Raw genomic sequence first — 24,966 nt, forward strand, 5'->3', positions numbered from 1 at the left:
TTTCTATTGTCAACTTCCAGCCACTGGATTTTGTTATGTTGTTGTCTGATGAACTAAAGAGCCCTCACATCTCGGATGCCACAGCATCAGGAATACCAATAGTTCCGCTGAGTAAGGCCTGTCCTCCCCCCACTCACACAGGTTGTTCCTGGAAGAATACTATGGATTATGAATTATGGCTGGGGAGGCTAAAATAAATCATTATTAAAGCACAGCAGGCTATGAGTCCTTTGCAAAAGAAGAAGAAACCAAAGGTGGCTAATGTGGCTCACCACTCCAGAGTTTGGTAGTTCCATGCTGAAAATTAGGTGTGAATTTGCCGTCTAATGGAAAAAGGCCAGTGCAGTTTTACACAGAAGACAGAAGAGCCTCTATGCTGCTTTGGGATGACTGCACTTGGAATAATGCATCAGTTCTATTCTCACCCTTACCCAAAAGCTATTGATAAACTGGGCAGAGCTCAGAGAAGAGCAGAGGGCTGGAGGGGTTGATTTATGAGGAAAGATTCAAGGAGCTAACTATTGGAAATAGGTTAAATGATGACAAGGAGGAATATGATAACTGCCTATAATATGTGAAGGGTGTAATCACCAAGGAAGAAGAGGGGTTATTTTGGATCTTTCAGAGTGGTGTGCATAAGAAATAATTCGAGCTATGCGAAGAACAGAAGTTCCGTTTTGCAAAGGGCCTTGAGATTTTTGAAAACAAATGCCATTACAATTCAGAATGAAACCCCAAAGTTTTGAAATTCTCCATGATTCCAATAAAATTCCATTACAATTCAGAATGAAACCCCAAAGTTTTGAAATTCTCCATGATTCCAACTTTGTTTTAAGATTATATTATAATACATAATACAATACAAAATAAATTCTAAACAAAAAGTTGTTTCAAAAGGAAAATCTGAAACTTTTTATTTAAAAAAACCTTGAAATGGGACATTTTGACATTGTCAGAGCTCTCCCCACCACACACTCTTTTTTTCTCCAAAACAAAATTATGACAACATTGACATGATTTCATTCAGCATTTCTAATTCAACTGCACTTCATTTTACAATGGAAACCTGTTCTCTCAGCTATTTTGCCAGCTCTAGAAACAATAGAAAGTAAGAAAGAAACTTTAGTTGAATGTCACAGTTTCTGACAGAGTGCTGTATTAATAGTCTGGAATGGCTTCCCAAGAGGAACAGATGACAGTCCTGTATTTCAGAACATATAAAGTTAGGCCATGTCTACATTTAAAAGCTTACAGTGACACAGCTGTAAGAGCGCTCATGTAGCCGCGTTATGCCAATGGGAGAGAGCTCGCCTGTCAACATAATAAAACCAGCTCAATGAGTGGTGGTATCTATGTCAGCAGGAAAGCATCTCCCGTCGACATAGCGCTGTGCACACGAGCACTTATGCCGGAAAAACTTACATCACTCGGGGTGGGTTTTTTTCACACACTTGAGCAACAGAAGTTTTGCTGACATGAGTGCGAGGGTAGACATGGCTTTCGAATGGACAAGATACTAGACCACAAACCATGTGGCGTTGGCAGGGAGGTGGACTGCATACCCTAACAGATTGCTTCTATCTTTTAGCAATTAGATTTTGTGAAAAACAAGAGATACATTCATTACTGATTTATATGCTCTGCTCTCAATTCAGTGGCCTTGTCTATAGTGAGCATTTCTTGAAAACCCTCCTACCCAAAATACCCTGGTATTTTGACATTTGTCTCATTTATGCTTGTTCTAAGCTGGGTTTGACAATATAAACACCAATAGTCAGTCTATGTTAGCGTTCCCACTATGGCTAGCACGGATGTAGTTGCAGCTATAATAGTGCAATGGAGGGAAAATTTGAGAAATCTCTCAGTGTAGTATCACCCAAAGGGATTGCACAAGATATAAATGAAGATTTGGCAAGAAACATCCATGAGCCTAAGGTGGCTTGCCTAACTCAGGTGAACTCCTGAAACTCTTGTAAAGCTTTCTACCACAATTTCCTAGAGAAGGAACTGAGACACAATTATCTGTATAATCATCATTTTAATACAGATTATATAAAGCATTGAGAAAAGCATTGTAACTGAAAACATTCATTGGGCCTGATTCTCTCATCACACTGGGTTTTACAATGTTGACTTTAATTGAGTTACTTGTGATTTACATCAGTTTAGGGGAATCAGGCCCAGGGTTTTTCAGACAAAATCAACAAAATGTTTTCATTATGACAACATCTATGAGAGTCCCTTTAAGATGGAGCTTAGTGCCTCTGAGCAAAGCACTGAAGCACGTATCTCAGGTTTCTATAGTACCGTTGGCAATGACATATTACATTTGTTTTAACTAAATGCCAAAGCAAAATTTCACAACGCTGCCTAAAGCCATTATATCAGGTGAGAAAAAATAAATTATGCATATTTAAATGTAAAGAGTTCTTAGAGCCCACATTATAAAAGAGACATGTTCAAGTACTAGGTTAGGTTCCCTACTTTCAAAATAAAGGATGTCAAATTACTATATTATAAGCCATTACAGCCATGCAATCCTATGCTAAATGTAGAGATGACACTGCTAGAAAAACAATCTCATTCAACCTTTACTAGCTCTGAATTACATTTGCAGTAGAATAAAGGAAACACTCCCTTAGGTATAATTAATTGTGAAAATGAATCCTAATAGTTTAGCACAGTCCATATTGATTTTGTCTCAGATCTCTTTTATGTTGCAGGAACCAAATGGAAATCCATGCAGTGTCCTTGCTCCCATGATTGCCAGAATACAGGTTGCCTTAGAAATATGATGTCACATTTGTTAAAGTGGAATATAGATATTTCAGCCACATTGGCCTGCTAAACCCAGGGTTGTGAGTTCAATCCTTAAGGGGGTTATTTAGGGATCTGGGGCAGAAATTGGGGATTGGTCCTGCTTTGAGCAGGGGGTTGGACTAGATGACCTCCTGAGGTCCCTTCCAACCCTGAGATTCTATGAATACACAGAACATTGCTCATGATAGCTCAAGCCTCTGAAATTCTTCTTGGGGTCTCTTTTGAATGGATTACAAGGAGAAAACTCACACAAATAGATTCAGCAAAATATCTGTAACACGTGATGCTACTGTAAATTAAACATTTTGTAATGAAAGATCAGAGAGATTACTTTAAAGGCTAACTCCCTATTCTTCTCAGAGTGACATTAGGAAACACATAATTATGCTTTCTAGCAGCACCAAGAACTGTATATTGCATATTAAAGGGAAAGCAAGCAAGTGAAACCTTTTAGTGTTACAAAAATGTGCAGTACTGTATAATAATTTATAACATCCTGAGTGCATTTGATACACATGCCTAAAATCATTCTTAAATTAAATACTTCAAATGAATGCCTAAATTATTCACTCATTGGAAAACTCTGGTAAATGTCTGCTGGAAATAGAAAGCACAAGTCAGTTAAACTGTATTACACTTGGGTTGCCAGGATTCTTTGGAGGCACGTGTCCCTTCCAGCAAAGCAAGACATTATTTTTCCTGTCACATGTAGAATTTAGCATGCCCATGTACTGTACTGTTATGTTGTCACACACGAGATCCATGTTCATGAAGGACTATGGGACTCAAAGGACAAAATCAGGGCACACATGATGCTAATGCACGCAGCCTCAGGATAAGCGAATGCAGTTCATCTCTCTCATTGCATTACTCAAAAGCAACTGATCCATGAAGTGAAATGAGGACAGCACAGGCTGAATCTAGGAACGTTGACTTGTTTGCTATTGAGGCTGATAATGGGGGACCATTGTGAAACCATCCGGTGGGGTATGGCTTGGTGGACCCTTACAAAGATCCTGTGCTTAGGAGGTAGGCTCCACGCTGGCTCTGTGCTGTTTTAGAGGGGACTGCTGGGGCTATGTCAGAGAGAGCACAAATAGCTCCTCACATGGTTCCTGTCTAATAGATGCTGCATAGAAAGACAGACTGTGCAAAGCCTGTACAGCATCCCCACAGGGTAGATTCTGTCTCCTTAAACACCTGCTCCGGACAGTCATATGAAGCTCTCTTATTCCGTGTATAGGGGTTTTGTGTGGCATTTGTGAATTTCACCATACAAAAAGATAGCAGAAGATAAGCACGAGAAGGAAAAAACATTAAAGGGAGAAAAGACCCATTGTGCGAAATACAGTTCTGTCTGGGAAAGGTGAAACCCTTCCGGCATGTTAGTGGTTGTAATTTGTGGTGCATATGTCAGTGTGTGTTACACCAGTCAGTGTATATTACATGTGCTACTCTCTGCTCAATCCACAGAGGACTGGAGCCTATTACAGCTCTCAAGCTCTGACCAGAAGACCACACAGGAAAATCTACACACCTACCTCAGAGACCTGAAGGTTACCGTCCAATGCTGAAGCAGCGCTGTTCTAATATAATACTTGATCATTCATTTCTCAAAGCCTGTTCAATAATTGGAATATATCAATGCAAATGAAAAGCTCTGTCCAGAATTTACAGCTGCATTGAATGTTAATTATACTGTATATTTACAGAAGACAGTGTTCAGTATGATAATATCCTCACTCTCCTCACAGCACATCCCAGGAATAATTAATAATACCATTTACTAACTTGATAATAGCTCAGAGAAATGTTATAAATTCACACTAGAAGTTAATGGGTGAGAAGGATTATTAAACAAGTATGTCAGAATAATTTATGAAACATGTTAAAAGTTCCCCTAGAGGTGGTGAGCCTCGGCTGCTACTACTGATCTGCTTATTAATACAAACAGCAGAAAAAACTCTACGCTTACAAACTATACACACAGCTGTGAAAGAACATGCTCAGACTATTGTTATCCAGTCCTCCCTGCATCTTTTATTTGATTATATGTAAATATATTTGTTACGTAGAGCCTAGTGCAATGGGGCGCTGACTTGGCTGGGATCTCTTAATTATTATTTCTTTATTGTGTGGTGGCAGAACATCAAGCTAGGTGCTGTACAAACACACAAAAAAGCTGGCCCCTGCTCTAAAATATAGTCTAAGTAATGTAGTGTAATAGAAATAATGAACAACAATGGTAAAAATGGCTTATGAGGCTCAGTGTGAGCACATTTTCAGCAGAACTACTCATTTTGCACTTGTTCTGTGACTTGGATACTTTTCTTACCTATAAATGGTCATTTTTCCAACAGACAACGTAAGTCTCTAACATCACGCTTGAGCAGCCATGAGCGACCTGGTGGAACTGCAGAATGATCTTAAACCGCCAATCACATCCCAACTGCAAATGCTACAGTACTAAAGCTACAGACAGAAGCTGAGAGGGGAGGGGAGAGGTACCTTAAGGGAAATAAAACAGAGAACGATAACTAAAAGTGAAAGAACTTTCTCCAGAAAGACTGCAGTGCAAGGGAAAACGATTGTCCGAATGAGAAATAGGAAGTGAAAAACATACAAAATAAAACCGCCGGTAGATTATAGCTAAAGAATAGTGTCAGTGGATACTGACCTTGTCCATAAAGTCCATTTACAAATAAGACACAGATTTAAAAAAAATAATTTATCTCCAAATGGATAAGCAAAGTCTCTAATTTGCCAGGACCTAAATAGCAGCCCCTCAAGAAGAACAGATTACTTTTCAAGCACAGATGCCGGAATGATTTAGCTGAAGACCTATTGGCAAAGTCATAATAAGTGTCTACTTTACAGTGTCTTATAAAAGTAGCTTTGGAACACCAAACTGCAGCTTCACAGATCTGCTCCAACAAAGCGTTATCCTGGCTAAAGAGCGAGTGAGTGAGCCCTGACCCCCTAGTGGGCAACACTTATCCTGGACCGTGCAAGGGACTGGTTGAAAAATAGAAAAGATTTTCCAGACATTTCCCCCAAGACGTAAGCCAGAGAACTCTGCAGGTTATAATTATCCTAGTAATTAGGGTGACCAGGCAGCAAATGTGAAAAATCGGGACAGGGGGTAGGGGGTAATAGGAGCCTATATAAGAAAAAGACCCCAAAATCATGACTGTCCCTATAAAATCGGGACATCTGGCCACCCTACTAGTAATGGACCTGGCAGATAAATGACTACAGTACTGGGAGGCTCTTTTCATTCATATATGATGACCAATAATGTCTATTGTGAAACCATAGTGTCCAGAGACACATTTTCAGTAGGAGCATAAGAAGGGTGCATATTTAGATTTTACTAGCAGAACAGATAATGGGGTTAAAACAGGTCTCTTTTTTTTCCTTGAGTTTAGATCAAGCAGAGAAGATAGTGTCTAGAGTAAGCTCAAGCTGGTAAGAAAGCATTGGCTACTAAGAACAAGCAGTGTGGGAGAATAAGAAAGTTTCTGAGCTTTATTGAGGGTTACCTGGCCACATCCCCAACAACAACAGAACTATGTTCTATGTTTACTGGAGCTATGGTTGCAGATTTTATCTACCTCCGGGACTGCTGCCGAAAGCAGTTGGTGGTTTAATATAATAGAGACCTATCCAGGCCTATAATAGAGACCTATCCATTGCCATATCACAAGAGGAGTTCTCACCTGACCTTCTTCAGCTTTGAACCTCGCTTGAACTGTAAAGGCCTAACTGGGGAAAGAAAGTTAATGGAGATTTTAGATGCATGTATGGAAACTCAGGATTCCTGCTGGTCAGACTGTATGAGATATAGTGAGACAGAGATGCTGAGAGGAGCCATCAAGCTCACTTGGAATTGTATAAATTTGCAATTCCACTGATTATTCAGGCCTGAAACTGACCTTGTTCACTAAGAAAGGACTTGGTGTCCAGTGAAGCTAGCTTAGGAACTTTAATCATCTTAAATTAAAATCCACTGGGAAAAAATAAGCAGAAACCAAATCATGAAACTTTGGTTATGTATTACTAATGATCCCTTTGCAACTTTCATAATGAGCTCAAACATTTCAGGCCACCCAGCATACAGGCAGGGGGAGCTGAGAGCCAAGAAATATACAAAATAGAAAAGAAACTTCCTCTCTCCAATATATCCCTCTGATTCTGTGTCTTAACTTTGAATACAAAAATGATACATGCATACAAATAGTATGAATAGATTCAGTAGATCATAACCTTTACAGAGATATGTTACATGGCATATATAACATAAAACATATTCCAGTTATGTCATATATACATTCATAAGCATATTTCCATAAAGCCTTATGGGGTGCAACATCACAGCAGGTATAATTCAGAAAGGTTTGGGGCTGTTGTGCATGGATGGCTTAGTTCCCACAGATCTCCACTTTCCATGAGAACTTCCCCATGCAACCCTGTCTTTGGGTCTTTAATCCTGCTGCTGGTCTCGCCTCCCACAGAGGAATAAGGCATCCCAACAGGTACAAATCCTTTATGATAAATCCACTTCTTCCTCAGCGCTTATCAGTTGAAGGAAAGGGGAGAGGCCTACTATCAGGAGAGTAAGATGTCAAGTAATGCTAACGGTTATTGCCTGGTTACTACCCAAGGATAAGGGACGTTACCTCAGTCTCTGATCGATATGAAGCCAATCTGTGTGCCAAAGTTAGTGCCATCACGAACATGAGAGTAAAATGTATCAGGGTGGCATGCTGTGCAGAAAGTGAGACTTTGGTTGTGGTCAGTGACAGAATCATCCTGTATGTTCTGAGGCAGAATCCCTCCAGTCTCTAGAAGAATTCTTAAAGAACGGAAGAAAAAGAAAAGATGAACATTTTATCAAATGGCACGTTCCTTACGCCAGTGTGTTACTGCTATTGCAATAGTGTAAGACAGACTGTGCTAATACCATTTTTCTTTAGAGTAAAATAAGTGGTTTTGCTCATTCTTTAGGACACATACTGAAGCTTGAACATGTATACAGAACAAAGAAGCTACTCTTAAGGCATAAAATAGCTGAAATATAGCAATATTTCAAACTAGAAGACTTGGTTCTGTCCTGACTTGCTGCTAGAGGAAACTCGATACTTTGGCAACACATAACAAAACTTTGCTTGTAATGTTGTTATCCAGGAAAGCTCAGTTCAGTACATGGTGTTCTTGCAGACAGTGGGGATTTCTTTTGTCCGTCCCACCCAGTTTTTCAAGTGGAATTCAACAGTACACAAGGTGAGCAAATATCGTCCTTAGGTTCATTCATTAAGGGCTTGATACTGCAATGCTCCCATGAAATTCTGAGGGCCCTCAACTCCTACCCAGTAGGACCACACTCCATATCAGTGACTAACTGGGACTAGAACCTAAATTTCTTTTGACTCAGTCTTTTGTCCTCATCCCTAGGCTACTTAGCACGACAAACTATAGCGCAGAAAAACACACGAGACTTACCGTGTTGCCCTTCTAATATCAATATAGGGAGTTGGAGAATCAAACTGTCTGACACATTTTGGATCAAGACTGTAAAATTCCTTTGCTGATTCCCGACGAAGTGTAAAACAGCATGGTCCAACAGATGGGCCCAGCACCACAAGTATATCCTTAACATTACAGCCATATTCTTTTATCATAGCATTTACTGTAGCCATAGCAACTCCTAACAAAGTGCCTTGCCATCCTAAGAAAAAACATAAGGGGAAAAAATCCTGTAAAATTATTTTTGAATTGAATGCTTACAGAAAATTATTATTATTATTAATTTTTATTATTATTATTTTTATTATTATTATTAAGGATCTAAAAGCCAAATACATGGAGGAATAATTAGCTTTTAGCAAACATTAACAGTCCTCAGAGCATTCTTATGAAGTAGCCACATTATCATTTTAGAGATGGGGAAACTGAAGAAGAAAGGAGCTTTAAATTGACCAAGGGCAGAGGAAGTCAACATTACAAGTGGGCTTAGAACTCAGGAATGCTTTGCTCCCAGCCCTGATTTTAGACCATTCAATTACACCTCACTGTTCCTCTATGCTGCAATATCTCATGGGTTAAACACTGTCAAGGTTTCTTTACAATCTCACATGACAGCACCGTGGAAAATTATTATTTAAAGAGAAGGGAAAAAACATTTTATATTAAAAAAATCTCCTTATCTGTGCTACTTGGCTGAAGCAAGTGTAAACTGTGCTGCATGCCAGGATTGTTTGGGCTGCAAGAAAGAAAGCCCAGCTCTGACTCCCTGTACCTTACACAGAGCTCAAGACAGGCTTTGTACAGAGCCGAGTGTGCCTTAAAGTAGAGGCAGGGCCGTCCTTACCCGTATGTAAAGTTCGCAGCTGCACAGAGCACCGGGAAATTTGGGGCACCAAATTGCCCCAAATTTCCTGGTGCCCTACACAGCTGCGTGCTGCTCCGGTGGCTAGCCTGATCCCCCTACCAGATGAGCCACCCAGAAAAGCTGCCCCTGCCCTGCCCCGTGGCCCCCGCCCCTGCTCTGCCCAGCCCTGCCTCTTCCCCTGAGCAATGACCCGGGGGACTGCAGCAGGGGTTGGGAGCACCCTGCACTCACCGGGCGGCGGGAAGTGGAGTGAACTGGCCCCAGCCCACTCCACGCTGCCAGCGAGGGCTGGGGAGCATTTCCCCCCTGCCCCCCAAGTCCCAAGGCTGGGAGCCAGGGGAGCAGAGTGGAGCGCGCTGGGGCCGGGTCACTGCACCTCCCGCTGCCCCATGAGTGCGGGGTTGGGCCTGCCCTGCACTCACTGGGTGGCAAGAAGTGGAGTGACCCAGCCCCAACCTGCTCCGCTCTGCCAGCTCGTACTGGGGGGTGGTTTCCCCTCTGCCTCCCAAGCCTGCTCCTGCCCCCCCCACCCACGGAGGCCTGGAGCCAGCCCCAGCCCTGCGGGGTGTGTGTGTAGCCCCAGGCCTCCACGGGGGGGAGGGTAGGAGGCTGTGTAGGGCACCAAAATGTCTAGGGATGGTCCTGAGTAGAGGCTAAGGTATTTTGTTTCTTTTTCTCCCCTTCTTTTCTGTGACCCCTGGCTACAGTCTGGGCCACAGAATGGTATTTAAGGTTATATAGAGCAAGGTTTAAAGCTATTTGTAAATGTTTATCAAAATAATTTGACCTGCTACTGACTTCAGGCATGGATTTGGGGAGTGCAAGGAGGATGGAGAGGGGGAAAGAATATGTGACTGGTGAGGGATATGATATAATACAAGGCATGTGGATTGGAGAGGGAATTGGGTGACACATTCATTACCTGGTCTTGGAATGGGAGGGTGAAGCAGGTGGAGGGGGTGCATGGAGAGGGCACAGGAGACTGGCAGAGAATGGACAGGGTGGATCAGCTTGGGAGTCAGGAAGGGGGGAGCAGGTAACTGAGGGGCAACATAGTAAGCTTAGGTTGGCTTACTTACGTCCCCCACAGGAGTGAATTTTTCGCACCCATGAGTGATATAGCTAGGTTGGCCTAAGTTTTAGGTGAAGACCAGGCTTGCACAAACTCTTATCCACGTTAAACGTTTAACACCTAACATCTCTAGATATAAAACTTCAACCTCTTAAAATTTTCAATGTGAATAAAAGCTTCCCTTTTATCTCCGCTTCGTTTCCGTCACCACTCATTTCCCCCACACATATAACACCCATCCACACACACCCCGTATTGCTCCCTACACACATACACCCTTCCTGTATGTATAAAGCCTGCAGAGGGGAGCTGCACTCTGATGGGCCTTCTAAGAGCTATTAGATCCATGGATCTCCAGCACAATCTGATTGAAATGTTTGATGCTCACATCAAAAAGTGGGCAATTCACAAACACAAAGCTCATTAGAAACAGTTGAAGTTGTAAGTGTGTTTGACTGGAGTTCGGCTAACTCCCAAACTATTACATGCTCTTCGGAAGAATTCTACATCTTTGAAAAAGAAGTATATTAGGAAGCCTGGAAAGGAAGAGTTAAGGGATTCAGTTTGGAATCCTTCACTCACTTACTACTTGATTATTAATCCCGTTTACTATACAAGGGATCCATTCCCAGTACTCTCCTAGTATTATATTACTTTGATTATGAGAACTGAATACTAGATGCCCTTACCAGAATGAGCAGCTCCACATGCTTTTTTGACAGGATCAGCAAAAAGCATAGGTATGCAGTCAGCCCCGGGAGCTGCTATCGTAACATCTTGCTGATTCGTTACTATTCCATCATAGTTGTCAGGCTGGGGCTTTCCCATAATCCAAACATCACTGGCATGATTGACCTGTCAGTACAAAGACAGATGAAGCACAGTCATAAGGCAGTGAAAAAAAAATTAATTCATACTTTGCTCAATGCCTTTTCTCCAACTCTCTTGTTCACACCCTCGTCAGGCCAACCCTTATGTTTAGAACTCCATCCTTCTTCTTGTTCAACAAACAACTACTGTCTTTGCCTTCAGATCCCTTCTTAAAACACACCTCTAATGTGCAACCCATCCGCCTAAGAAAGAAATGAATTTTTTAAATAAAAAGATATCTGCACCGCTTTGATTTTGGATCTTTATCTGGTCATATATTGTATTATATCACTGAACTAACTGTATGATCTATTAGAACAAACTTCTTGGGAGAGGGACTGCGTCTTCCTCTCTATATAGTACCAAGTGTGTTGACAGCTATGATGACAGTTTCATCATGATAAACTGTCACAATAACTGTCTTAAAAAGTTGTCCTACCACTTATAATCTCTTGCTAGGAAAGAGAAGATTAATGCATAGTTAACAAAACAAAACATTCACTGCTATACAAAGCAAGCTCTGATTAGTTAATATAGGAGTCCATTGCTATCTGACAACATACCTTCACACTGTGAAATGTCTCTGGGTCAAAACCTGCAGCATTAGCTAACCTGCGTAGATTTTCTTTAACCACAGCCTTTGGATCTCTCCGCTTGGAACTGCTGAAGAGGTTAAAAGAGCTGAGTGTTGGTATATAAGAGATTCCACCTGTCCTCGTGGTGAACCCATGTAGGAAGATGTGACCTGGTGAAGAGAGAGAATTTGTTGGAAACAAATGAGAAACCTGAAAATTATACCAGGTTCTGCCAAACGGAATTGGTATCAGCCAGTCAGATTGTTGGATGGCTGATTCTTATTTAATGATGACATTTAAAAACAAGGATCCCATGCTCCCTTCTCCTTCTGTGAGAGCAAGTGAGAAAGACTCTTGCCAGGGTAAAGCATGGAGTGAATAAGAGCCAGGACAAGAGCATGTTCCCTGTGACCACATTACCCCTGGACTCCACAGAGCTCCAGGTCAAGGGATGTGAGGCAGCAGGCTCTCTGCTAGATCTAATATCACCCTCTCCCAGCTTCCAGGGTAAACCCAAGCAAATTACTGCTGTCCAAGTCTCTAGCAACTCCTCCTCTGAAGAGACTTCTGGGAGCACCTGCAGTGGAGGGGTCCCTGGCACACAGCTCCAACAGGTGGAATACTGTCCAGGAACCACAGAAACCTGGATGGGGAGCTGAGCACCAGGGCAGTGTCAAGTGATCTTTGGGCAAATGGTGCTTCCCTCCACTAGAGATCTCTAAGGAACTGCAGGTTTAGGGAGAAACAATCTTCTGCTAGGTGGATATGTGCAGGGAGACCCACTCCTTGTGCCGTAATAAAAATCCATTCCATGATTGCTTCACCCAAGCCAAAACTTAGATGGACATGTGTGGTGACAATGTGTAGAAAAGGCAGTGGCAGGGGCATGGCCACGGGTGGCCTGGGTGGGCCACGGCCCACACACTTAGCGTCCAGGTTCACCCAAATTTGAGCAGGGGTATAGTGCTGCCACAGCAGCCCAGAAAGTCACTCAGGCACCTGAAATCCAGGATGGAGCTATGCGCCCACCCTTCAGAAAGTTACGCTCTGGCAGCTCTGCCTTGACATTTTCTGAGCCGCCCCATATACATGCCCAGCTTGGCAGGTGAAGTCCTATGTCTGAGCCACCAGGGCTAGGAAGAGGGTGTAGCGTTGGGGGAGAAGCTGAGTTTGCACAGTCTGTCATTGCCCGTCCACCAGAAAGTTGGGGCCCATCCAAATTTCCACTCCTATCTATGCCACTGGACTGTGGGTATGTCTACACTACAGATGCCACAGCGACACATCTATGGTGCTGCAGATGTGCTATGGTGACACAAGGAGTGTTTCCATCGTTGTAGTTAATCCACCCCCTCAAGATGTGCTAGCTAGGTCACAAGAAGAATTCTTCCATCAACCTAGAAGTGCCTATATCAGGGCTTAGATTGGCTTACTTATGTCCCCCACAGGAGTGAATTTTTCGCACCCATGAGTGATATAGCTAGGTTGGCCTAAGTTTTAGGTGAAGACCAGGCTTGTACCTGTGACCTAGATAGATAAGGAGAATTACAAAGTGTGTGTGTGTGTGTGTATGCATGTGACTGAGAGAGTGAGAGACCAGGCACCGTGAATAAAGAATTCCCAGTGCATTCTCTACAACCTCTAACTCCTCTGCCACAAGGGATGCTGTGCTCTAATCTCCTGCCCCCCCGATGGAAGAATTCCAGGAAAACTCAGGTTGAAAAATCCCTCTTCTCGAGCTGGGAATAATGTACATACAGAAAAATGAGGTAGTAAGTCTTTGAACCACTACTGTAAGGTATAACTGATTTTCTCACTGGCTAAGGCATGTAGTGGGTGTGTTTTTGAAGATATTTGTTATCTTAACATCCAAACAGATACAGGATATAGCCAGATAGAGATCTTCCAACAATTCAGTTCTTTGACTTGGGGAGTGTCATTTCAAGTAGTCGGAATATGAAGTAAGTAGGTTGTTTTTATCTAAACCGTGAGATGCCCCCCTCCAACAGTGCAGGAAAAAACAATATCCAAAGATTTAATTAAATGTAAGGTGTGAGTGCTGGCAGAGCAGGGTAAAGGGAACCCATTGCCCGCCCCTTCCCACCCAAAACTTCAACACAAGACACAGCCCTCGTTTGGCTGCTCAGAGCCCACAAGCGCTGGGATGGAGAGCAGTTAGATTAAGGGGAGCATTGTGCTCTATGGCTCCACTCAGAGAGGTGTTTGCTTTTTGTTTCTTCCCCATAAGAATCACTGCTACTGACCCCATCAGCTGAGATGGTGTCTCTGTTTTCTGCGTCAGCACTAACACTGAACACACAGAATCGTACCCTATGTTGTGCCATTCTTTAAGCCACATTTGCTCCTTCCCAATTCTGGACTGCTCCAGTGTGATTTAGGCATCCTGTGGGACTGATCTAAGTTATTCAGCAGTGCCACTGAGAATCCGCAGAGTGCTACAGGCCTACCTCTTTAGGCCCCTTCTATGCCCCCTGTGCCTGAACTTACAAGGGGGGGGCTGCATAGGACAATCTATGGCTATCTTATCTGATGTCTGCACTGGGGACTTCTCCCCTGGCTGGCTATAGGGACATCACAGCAGCAGAGAGACATTTTGGGGGTGAAAATTTCATGCCTAGGACCTCATGTTACTAACCCCTGAAGTAGAAGAATCCGTAAACTGAAAACTGAATGAAATAGGTTTAAAAAAATCCATAAAATCCGTTTTCCAGTTTACCTGGGATCAAGGAAGATTTTAGAATGGTAAGCTTCCCTTTCAGGGCTGGCAGACTTTCCAAGAATGTCTGAATCTCACGCCTGACGAGTTCCATCTCATGGGCAGAAAGTGTTTGTATGTCACTCTGAGGTTCAGCTATTTGTTGGAGATTGTTTCCTTCACAATCCACCCCAAAATCCTCAAACTGGAACTGGTAAACAGCAGTGAATAGGTGGTCTATAAACACTTCCATTAAAGCTTTCCTTTGTACTGGTAAAATGATTTTAATGATGCTTAAATCCTTTTCATCTAGTTTTTGTTTAATGGTGTACAAGGCAGCAGCTGTACTTGTCATGCACACAACCTCAATTCCTTTCTTCAGAATCTGAAAACCGCTGATTACTTTAAGTAACGAATCTTGTTCACTGCTCCTTTCGCTTCTCGGAGTTTGGTAGCACATTATGTAAACAAATGGAGCACTGGTAGAGAAGTGTTTTTCAATCCTTTCTAGCGTGCTACATAATAACTTCCGAACGCCATTATTTTGTGAGTTCATTTGTAGACTGAACAGATCAATCACTACTGCTTCTGCCATCTTCCAGATGATTTAAGGAGTCCTAAAGGTACCAGATATTGAATAAAACACCTTCAAAGAAAAAGAGAACATTATTAGTCTAAATAAGCAAAGTTACAACTTATTATTTGATGTTTAGTGGTTAGAGGAATTAACATACTGAAAAGTAATGTAATTTCAAATATATTTTCCATTGCATCCAGTGTGAAGAGCAAAAGGGAACTAAAAGAGATGGGAATTGTTCTGCTTTTGTTTAAATCTCCTTGCTGCATTCTTTTTGCATTTCTCCAGATCTGAGATGTTAAAAGCATGGCCCACAATATAATCTGGCTTTCACAAATGCATTTTAATGACCTGGATTCCTTTCCTCCCAAATACAGCTTCTAAGGTGAACTTGAGGTACAGCTCCATGAAGCAGTTGGTGCCTCTCTGTTAATTGCATCCTCTGGAGCAGTGGTTCTCAACCAGGGGACCCCGAGCAGGTTTCAGGGGTCCATCAAGCAGGGCCAGCATTAGACTCGCTGGGGCCCAGGGCAGAAAGCTGAAGCCCCACCACATGTGGCTGAGGCCCAGGACCCTGAGCCCTGCCATAGGGGGCTGAAGCCTGAGCAATGTAGCTTTGCAGGGGCCCCTGTAGCACAGGACCCCAGGCAATTGCCCTGTTTGCTACCACCGAACACCAGCCCTGGCTTTTATATGCAAAAAACTAATTACTGTGACACAGGCGGGCCATGGAGTTTTTATAGCATGTTCGGGGGAGAGGGGAGAGGGGCTCAGAAAGAAAAAGGTTGAGAACCCCTGCTCTGGAGGACATTGAAACCTGGCTCCAAATCCACATGACAAATGAAGAACATTCCTGGTTTTCATTGTCACCTTTTTCAAAGCTGGTGTGTCATAGTCCTAGTGGAACTCCCCCTGCTGAACACTCACCAGGTTGCCGTGTTTGGATCCCACCATGCTGGATTTGTGTACTCTAAAGCTTCCCTTGGGGTTGGGGTGGAGTTGAGGCAGGAAGAGGCGGGGCAGGGTGGAGCTTGGGGGTCCACAACATTTTAAAAATCAAAATGGGGGTCCTCAGGTTGCTAAAGCTGCTCTAGGGCATCCAGGATCCTCACCCTTCTGTTCCTGCAGAGCATTGCTTTCTGCTTCTGGTCTCTTCCCCCTCTTTCTAAAATGGCTACTGAGAGTCCTCTTTTTATAAAGTTGCAGTTTCCTCTGTCATGTGACCTTGTCAGATGTTCAAAGTCCACCACCAGGTGATCTGTTGCCTGAATACTAGGCTTCCTGGCAGAACCAGGTTTTCTTGGTTTTGCCACCTTCTTTTTTCCAGGGTTTTCCCATTTGAATAGAAGACTAACCTTCCATTGCTAGCCCTGGGTTATCACCTCTTGGAATTTCATCCCAAAATGGAAGTAAAAAACCCCAGAGAAGCCAGACTAGCCTTACAATCAAAATGAAGTGTGCAGTTTGCTAAAGATACATACAGAGTTCATAATCTCAAACAGGATTCATAAATTGTATGTAGACAGATTCCCCAAATCGTCACAAGGTGTTACGGAGAAACATTCTGTACTCATTCTGTCTCATGGGGACTTCCATTTTGTTCCTTCTTTATTTTTGTTTCCCTCAAACGGAATTTAAAGTCATCCTGATTTAAAGTGCCTGTTTTCTCTTTGTTTACAGAATACATAAAAGATTTCATTCTTGTTCTCAGACGCAGAGGACTTGACTGGTCTACTTGAAATAAGCTAGGACTCATGATCAAAACCTGACAGCCGGTGACAGTGTCTGTCAAGGGATTTATGACTCTCAATCTCCCTAGGACTATTATTACATACAACTGATGACACCTACTAGGGAAATCTGCTTGCTAATGAAACTGAGTGAGATAGGTCAAGACCACAGACCCAACAGCTGTCACCAGAGAACTCAGAATGGTAGCTTAAGTTACAAGCAGCAATAATGAGGTGGCAGTTGCAGCAGACATCTTCCTTGCCCTGCTGGCTCCCAATGGAGAGTGCCTTGCTTGTCTGCCTATCAGAAGATCCCAGTTGAATTACAGGCAACATCATACTCCACAAAAGGAAACTTCTCTGGGACAAGACAGAAAACTGCAACTCCCTCTTACCTCATATATATGAGTAGGGGAGGGCGAGCAGGGGTGACTGACTCCCACATCTTCCCTCCTTCCTAAAGAAAACACCACCTGTAAAATGAGGGAGGGAGGATGCCTGTTGAAGGAGAAATATCTACCAGCACAATCATTAAGATGTGCGTATACAGAAAGAAATCCATTAGGGCAATTATGAGGCTGTACACAAATGGACATAATGAGGCTGATTCACTAGTGCATTTAGCCAGTTTTGCATCTTATATCTCCATCAAAATCAATGGTATTGCACTGGCATTATTTTTATTGCAAATACAACATTTTGTTTACATTAGAGTGAAATTTGATGACTGCTTCTTGAGATATTCACAAAACACTGGGTACTGCTATACAGCACATTGTGTGCCAAGCAAAGCAGTATGTTGAGTTCTCTATAATGTATCATGGTTGTTGAAGTCTGAAATATCTTAGCTTGAAAATCCTAATGCTCCACAAAATATGCAACTGCCAATTCCTTCATCAGAAAATATTTATTAGAGAGCAGTTCATTACAGTGCACGGTTAAAGTCTGAAAATTCATGCAGGTTTGAAGACCAAACCTGCAAATTCACTCTCTTCTGTACACCCTCTGAAACACTCAGTACACAAAGCTGGATGATAAGCAGAAGCCATGCTACAGACCCCATCCAAAGAAAAGAAAGGAAGGATAAAATGATAAAGAGTGGTGGGAACTGACAGGAAAAGGAAAAGAGAGAAAAGAAACATAAAATGAAAAAAAAGCCAGGTCAGAATAGAAAAATATCATGAAGAAAATTTACCAGAAAATTAAACTGAAATCTGAAAATGAAAATAAACTGAATATATTCCCAGTTTTGGACTAGCAAAGACTGCCACTTTCCCCACATTGACCTCCTTTGGATCTTATCTATCTCTCTTATTTTCTTTTTTGAGATGTAAAGAGATATGTGCAGTTTTGAAAAGAGATAAAAAAGCCAGAAAGTATTTAACATCTTATGTGAGATTACTAATAAGTGAAGACATGCATCAACTCCAGAAAAAATACGGAGGGTGTTGAAAGTTCCACACAACACTTTTAATAAATCACTATATATCAACAAGCAGAAAGCCATCGAAATGTAGAAACCACTCTTAATTTAGGAATATTTATGTGTGTAAAAGAGCCAGAAGTTAGCATTTACAGTTACAAAATACAAAGTACATAGAGTTTCCATAAATAAATATAAGCTCAAAGAGGCAAGTACAGCTATTTACTTACAGAGATGGACAATCCTTTTGCAGCTCCCGAGAGAGATCATACAAAATACCCACGTACTGTTATGAGCCTTATATATCTGCATAATTGCAAGTCCTGCAGTAGATTTGTGCAAGATGGAAATCCCCTTCTAGGTGAGACCTGACTGGGGGAAACCCACCTTTTCTCTGCCTGAGGCCCTGAGTTGCTACTGTCACTGTACACAGGAAATCCCAAAGGGTACTCAAAGGCACTAACATGATTAATTCCTAGGGTAATACAAAACCAGGAAGCAGTGTTAACCCTGCCATACCAGTTCTAGGCAGCAACTCGTTGTAATGATATGTGCCTCTGCGAGGGTCCTGTTCATGTATATGAAGCTTCACATAGCCTCAGAAATGGCTGGACCCCCAAATAAGAAAATAAATACATGGAGTGGAAAGAAAGGCAGCACAGAAGATAAAGAAGTCCTCTCTGCTATAGCATAACTCCCTGCTCTGCGGAGAGGTTTGGCAGTAAATTAAGAAGAGAACAGCCACAGAAAGTTAACTCAAAATTACTGAAAGAGAAAAGGGGCCACAGGAACAGAGCTAAGGAAGCTAAGAGGCGCTGACAAACACGCAATATTTTTAAAAGGCGTCACTAAAAACAGGAAGTGCTTTTTCATTTTCATGAGAGCCAATTATTCCTGTGAGCCCTTCAGAAACTTTTAACTTCACTGGTACATTAGCATGGCCACAAGAATAAACCATTTCCAGCGATCTGCAGCCAACAATCAGATTGTGTATGGTATCTGAAGAAAAGTACAGAAAATAAGACTATGATAAAAGTAGAAAACACCATGGGAACAGCTGGTGAGAGTGCAGCAAAAGAGGCAAACAAGATGTTAAGAAATAAAAATAATGGAATACAAAATAATACCAAAAATATTATAGTGACATGATATTAATCGATATTACTTCACCACCTGAAATATTGCGTTTAGTCTGAAGAGGAGAAGAGTAACAGGGAACATGGTATTATTGTATAAAATGATGAATGGTGTTGGGAAGGAAAATCAGGTCCTCCTATTTATCCTCTTTCATAACTGAAGAACAAGGAGAAGCCAATGAAGCTGGTGTTCTCAGCAATTTACAATGAATGCCATCAAATTTTAAAACTGATTTTAAAAATATCACATTTTAACACAATGAATTAGTTAAGCTAAGGAACTTGTTACCACAAGGCAATATGGAACCAAAGAGCTTAGCATGATTTTAAAAAAATAGACATTTATACAGATAATGATACCATCAGTTAAATTAAGTAGGATAAAAATTGTATGGATATAAACCTTCACATTTGAGGGTTGCAATGACAAAAGCATGACCTTTTCCATTTTTTGCATTGCAAACAAACCACCTTGCTTATTACTGGAAATGTGAAAGCCTAATCCATAAAACAGTTAAAATTAGGAACAGATACACCTTCATGTTAGAAAACATAAACAAAAACATTCCCCTAAACCCACATTTTACACAAGTTTCTAGAAAGTCAGGGTGAGAGTCTGTGCTGTCCCTCTATGTATGTCTTCACTGCCGAGTTAACTTGGACTCTTACATGTTGCCCCTAATCCCACTCCCATCCACACACAAAATCCCCTCACACAAGTTTAATGGTGCTTTAAACCTGGGCTAGCTGGCACAGCTGGGGGTTTAGGCCAAGGCCCAGGTGCTGCTTTCACTCAGACAGGTAACTTGCCCTTTTTACAGTGAGGATGCAGGCTAGGAAATGTAGCACAAGACTGATGGCCCATGGGGTGGGGTAGCAGGTGGGGTGAGCTAAGGTGGTTTTAATACACCTTTATGCCCAGCTGAGCCTGGGGTGTTTTGGGGGTTGGAGAAGCCCATTGGGTAACTTAGAAAGCCCTGACCTAATTTTTCTAAGGGTATGGCTACACTTTGAGCTGAAAATGTAATGTCCAGCTTAAGGAAACATGCCCTCACTACCTCTGATAGAGCTAGAGTACTAAAATTAGACTAAAGGAGTCTAATAAAGGAGCAGAGGCTACCCACCCCTGGGTACAATCCCATCCAAGATACTCATGCATACCTGGGGTGTCTAGACCCTTCTGCTGCTGCAGCTACCCTTTTGTTTTTACTGCACAAGCAGTGATTGGAATTTATACATCCAGCTCACAGTGCAGACATACCCTAAGTTGCAGCAGTCTCCTAAGGCACAGGTCACTGAGCAGTGCTGGTGAGATGAGAGGGAGACAACTGTAGCAGGGCCCTGAGCTCAGGGTGGCCCCCAAAACATCTGTAAATAGAGGGAAAAGGGAGAGGGTGGGGCCCCAGTGAACAAGATGTACTGGGCCACACATGGCTCCTGATGGGCCTGACTGCACAGCCAGGAATCTCAGCCCCACCCCTAAATTAGGGCTTGCAAAGGAGTCCTGTAGCTGTTCATATCTTCTGCCTTGATAAGTTGCTTACTCCCTTTATTTTGTCCTCTCTCCTCCACCCCCACACTCCCTTTTGTTTTAATTCTTACACAACCCTTTTCGTCATTTGCAGATACTTCTATTTGGTTTTCCCTTCCACTTTCCTTCCTTGTTTGCCAGCACATCCAGACACGCCGCCTCTCGTGAATTTATCATGAGAGACGGGCTTTCTAAGTAAAATTAAGCCCCACTCATGATCTCACGATAGAACTCTCAAATGTCAGGATTTTTTCCCCAAATTCTGATATTTGAGAGTTCTCTCAATAGATCATGAATAAGGCTTAATTTTACTTAGAAATTGCTGTAAGCCCCGGGTGGCTGGGGCTCCCCATTGTAAGCCAGGGAAGTGGGAGAGGGGACCTTACTGTAGCCCCCCAGGCCTGGGGGGGTGAAGAACCCTAAGAAGAGCAGAGATGAGGCTGGGAGGGTTGAACTATGGCCTGGGGATTTCCTGAGGGCGCTGAAGTGAGGAGGGGTGGGGACTGATGGGGTGGAGGGGCTGTATTGATGGTGGGTTCTGAGCAGATGGGGTGAGTTCTGGGAGGGTGAACTGAGTTAGTGGGGTCGATAGAGTAGGGGGGTTGAACTGATAGGGTGGTGATGATAGGACTGGGGGACTGAACTGATGGGCATCTGGAGGACAGGATTAATTACTGGGCAAGAGACGGGCAGATGTGGGGGTGAGAGCACCTGCAGCAGGGGCCAAAATGACCTTATCTGGTATATGTGGAAGAGTAGGCAAAACTGTCACAGGCACACACCCTGGGGACGAGCCAGGTGTTTTTTGTTGTTTTTTTCCCCAAAAATCAAGAGACCGGCCTAAAAAACACAATATCATCTTTTTTAAAAATGTCATGATTTTTTGGAGTACTTGTGGCACCTTAGAGACTAACAAATTTATTAGAGCATAAGCTTTCGTGAGCTACAGCTCACTTCATCGGATGCATACAGTGGAAAATATAGTGGGGAGATTTTATATACACAGAGAACATGAAACAATGGGTGTTACCATACAGACTGTAACAAGAGTGATCAGGAAAAGTGAGCTATTACCAGCAGGAGAGCGGGGGTGGGGGGGGACCTTTTGTAGTGATAATCAAGGTGGGCCATTTCCAGCACTTTACAAGAACAGTGGGAGGGGAAATAACCAACATTCCACACAAAGATGGACTACAAACCGTCAGGAACAGTGTCCCCGATAATGTCATGGCAAACCTGGTGGCTGCACTTTGTGACTTTGTCCTCACCCATAACTATTTCACATTTGGGGACAATGTATACCTTCAAATCAGTGGCACTGCTATGGGTACTCGCATGGCCTCACAGTATGCCAACATTTTTATGGCTGACTTAGAACAACGCTTCCTCAGCTCTCATCCCCTAATGTCCCTATTCTACTTGCGCTACATTGATGACGTCTTCATCATCTGGACCCATGGAAAAGAAGCCCTTGAGGAATTCCACCATAATTTCAACAATTTCCATCCCACCATCAACGTCAGCCTGGACCAGTCCACACAAGAGATCCACTTCCTGGACACTACAGTGCTAATAAGCGATGGTCACATAAACACTACCCTATACCAGAAACCTACTGACCGCTATACTTACCTACATGCCTCCACCTTTCATCCAGACCACACCGCACGATCCATTGTCTACAGCCAAGCTCTACGATACAACCGCATTTGCTCCAACCCCTCAGACAGAGACAAACACTTGCAAAATCTCAACCAAGCATTCTTACAACTACAATACCCACCTGCTGAAGTGAAGAAACAGATTGACAGAGCCAGAAGAGTTCCCAGAAGTCACCTACTACAGGACAGGCCCAACAAAGAAAATAACAGAATGCCACTAGCCATTACCTTCAGCCCCCAACTAAAACCTCTCCAACGCATCATCAAGGATCTACAGCCTATCCTGAAGGACAACCCATCACTCTCACAGATCTTGGGAGACAGGCCAGTCCTTGCTTACAGACAGCCCCCCAACCTGAAGCAAATACTCACCAGCAACCACACACCACACAACAAAAACACTAACCCAGGAACCTATCTTTGCAACAAAGCCCGTTGCCAACTGTGTCCACATATCTATTCAGGGGACACCATCATAGGGCCTAATCACATCAGCCACACTATCAGAGGCTCGTTTACCTGCACATCTACCAATGTGATATATGTGATCATGTGCCAGCAATGCCCCTCTGCCATGTACATTGGCCAAACTGGACAGTCTCTACATCAAAGAATAAATGGACAAAAATCAGACGTCAAGAATGATAGCATTCAAAAACCAGTCGGAGAACACTTCAATCTCTTTGGTCACTCGATTACAGACCTAAAAGTGGCAATTCTTCAACAAAAAACTTCAAAAACAGACTCCAAGGAGAGAGAATTAGAATTAATTTGCAAACTGGATACAATTAACTTAGGCTATTTCCCCTTGTTTATTTCTCCTCCCACTGTTCTTGTCAACTGCTGGAAATGGCCCACCTTGATTATCACTACAAAAGGTTCCCCCCCCCACCCACCGCCGGCTCTCCTGCTGGTAATTGCTCACCTTTCCTGATCACTCTTGTTACAGTCTGTATGGTAACACCCATTGTTTCATGCTCTCTGTGTATATAAATCTCCCCAATATATTTTCCACTGTATGCATCTGATGAAGTGAGCTGTAGCTCACGAAAGCTTATGCGCTAATAAATCTGTTAGTCTCTAAGGTGGCACAAGTCCTCCTTTTCTTTTTACAGATACAGACTAACACGGCGGCTACTCTGAAACCCATGATTTTTTCAGCCAATGCCAAGATTTTGGAGGGTCCGACTCACAATTTGTGATCTCTTGAAGTTGGCAATACTGCACGTCCCCTTTACCTCCTTGTCTCCCTGTCGGCTCTCTCCTGCTTAGACGTTCCCTTCAGCTGTGTAAATTCTTCTCTCTCATTTCGCTCCTCTTTAGAGACGCTCCCTAGCCATGGCAGGGGCCGGCCACCACAGGCTTCCTGCCCTGAGGGAGCAGGCGGCAGCAGGCCCTGCTCTGGGGCTGTGTGACGCTGAGGGGGAGCCCGCCGCAGCAGTTTCCTTTGCTTCCCCCTCCCTCACCCCAAGGTGCACAGGGGTTGGTTGGGGCACTGCAGGTGACCTCCCCCCTCCCTTTTCTTTGTTTGCAGGTTTATTTTTAATGCTACAACCTCTAGCTCCTCCCCACTGCCTGGTGGAAAGGGGGGGCTCACCCATTGGCTCTAATTTGTACACCACGCCCCACTTTCCTGTCACGCTCCTCCCTTCAGAGGGGCTCTCACAAAACCTTTCTCCAGGGCCATCAGGGCCAGCGCTAGGCAGAAACAGACTGAGCAATTGCCTAAGGCCCCAAGCAGCTCAAGAGGGCCCCCTATTAATTATTAGGATGGGGGGGAGCAGGGAAATATTCCTGCTCAGGGCCCTCAGTGGGCGAGCATTGCCTCTGAGGGTGATACTAACTGATGCTAGTCACTTACTGGATGATTTCTATATTAGAATTAATCCTGAGTCAAACCCCATGGGCAGCCCCCGGCTGTAAAAGGCTCAAAACACACATCACATTTCCACTGCACATAGCCACCAGGGAGCAAAGGTCACACAGAGGGAATGTGACTCCCGCACACTATGGAGCAGATCTGTTTAACCTCAGTCAGGGGAATTTCTCAGTGCTGCAGAACGGCCAACCCTAAGCATTAAAAAACATTTTTTTTAAATGAATCAGACCTCAAAAAATTAAGTGATTGGCTTAAATATCATGAGCTTTTCTTTCAAAAATAATACATTTGGGGGTCTTTTTATTTGCCTTCTGATTCTTGAGGCTTTAAGGTTCTTGTTTTCTCTGCAAGCACCGGGGCAGAAACTTACTCTTTAAAAAATGATAACTGAGACTCTGACACAATAATATTACTTCAGAAGCTTGGGGTTTAAGCAAAACACAAAATATCATCGTGACTCATAATACCATCCTGTGTGATAATATTTGGACTTCTCCCATAATCTCAAGGGTATTTATTTATGCCACAGATACGTTATCCACAGAAATTGCAGCTGCCAAAGTAATGTTGAATAGAATAGAGGGT

At 43.0% G+C, this 24,966-nt stretch overlaps 1 protein-coding gene across 10 annotated transcripts; it reads right to left on the reverse strand.

Annotated features, from left to right (window-relative positions):
- Window positions 1-885: 885 nt before the first annotated feature.
- On the reverse strand, window positions 886-24,074 carry LACC1 (laccase domain containing 1). 10 transcript variants are annotated; one of them, XM_043533267.1, is made up of 8 exons: window positions 23,741-24,056; window positions 14,466-15,090; window positions 11,717-11,898; window positions 10,973-11,138; window positions 8,323-8,548; window positions 7,500-7,675; window positions 6,540-6,585; window positions 886-5,328 (listed from the first exon to the last, which is right to left on the reverse strand). In XM_043533267.1, exons 2-6 carry the CDS (start codon window positions 15,037-15,039, stop codon window positions 7,501-7,503), a joined length of 1,323 nt encoding a protein of 440 aa, XP_043389202.1. In that variant the 5' UTR covers window positions 15,040-15,090; window positions 23,741-24,056; the 3' UTR covers window positions 886-5,328; window positions 6,540-6,585; window position 7,500. The 10 variants fall into 10 exon arrangements, with proteins under 10 accessions (XP_043389202.1, XP_043389199.1, XP_037750455.1 ...); XM_043533264.1 differs by having other exon boundaries at window positions 886-6,585; XM_037894527.2 differs by lacking the exons at window positions 886-5,328; window positions 6,540-6,585 and adding an exon at window positions 17,147-17,224 and having other exon boundaries at window positions 6,856-7,675; window positions 23,696-24,070.
- Between the last annotated feature and the right edge of the window lie 892 nt (window positions 24,075-24,966).

The sequence above is a fragment of the Chelonia mydas genome, chromosome 1 (assembly GCF_015237465.2).
Source record: "Chelonia mydas isolate rCheMyd1 chromosome 1, rCheMyd1.pri.v2, whole genome shotgun sequence".
NCBI lineage: Eukaryota > Metazoa > Chordata > Testudines > Cheloniidae > Chelonia > Chelonia mydas.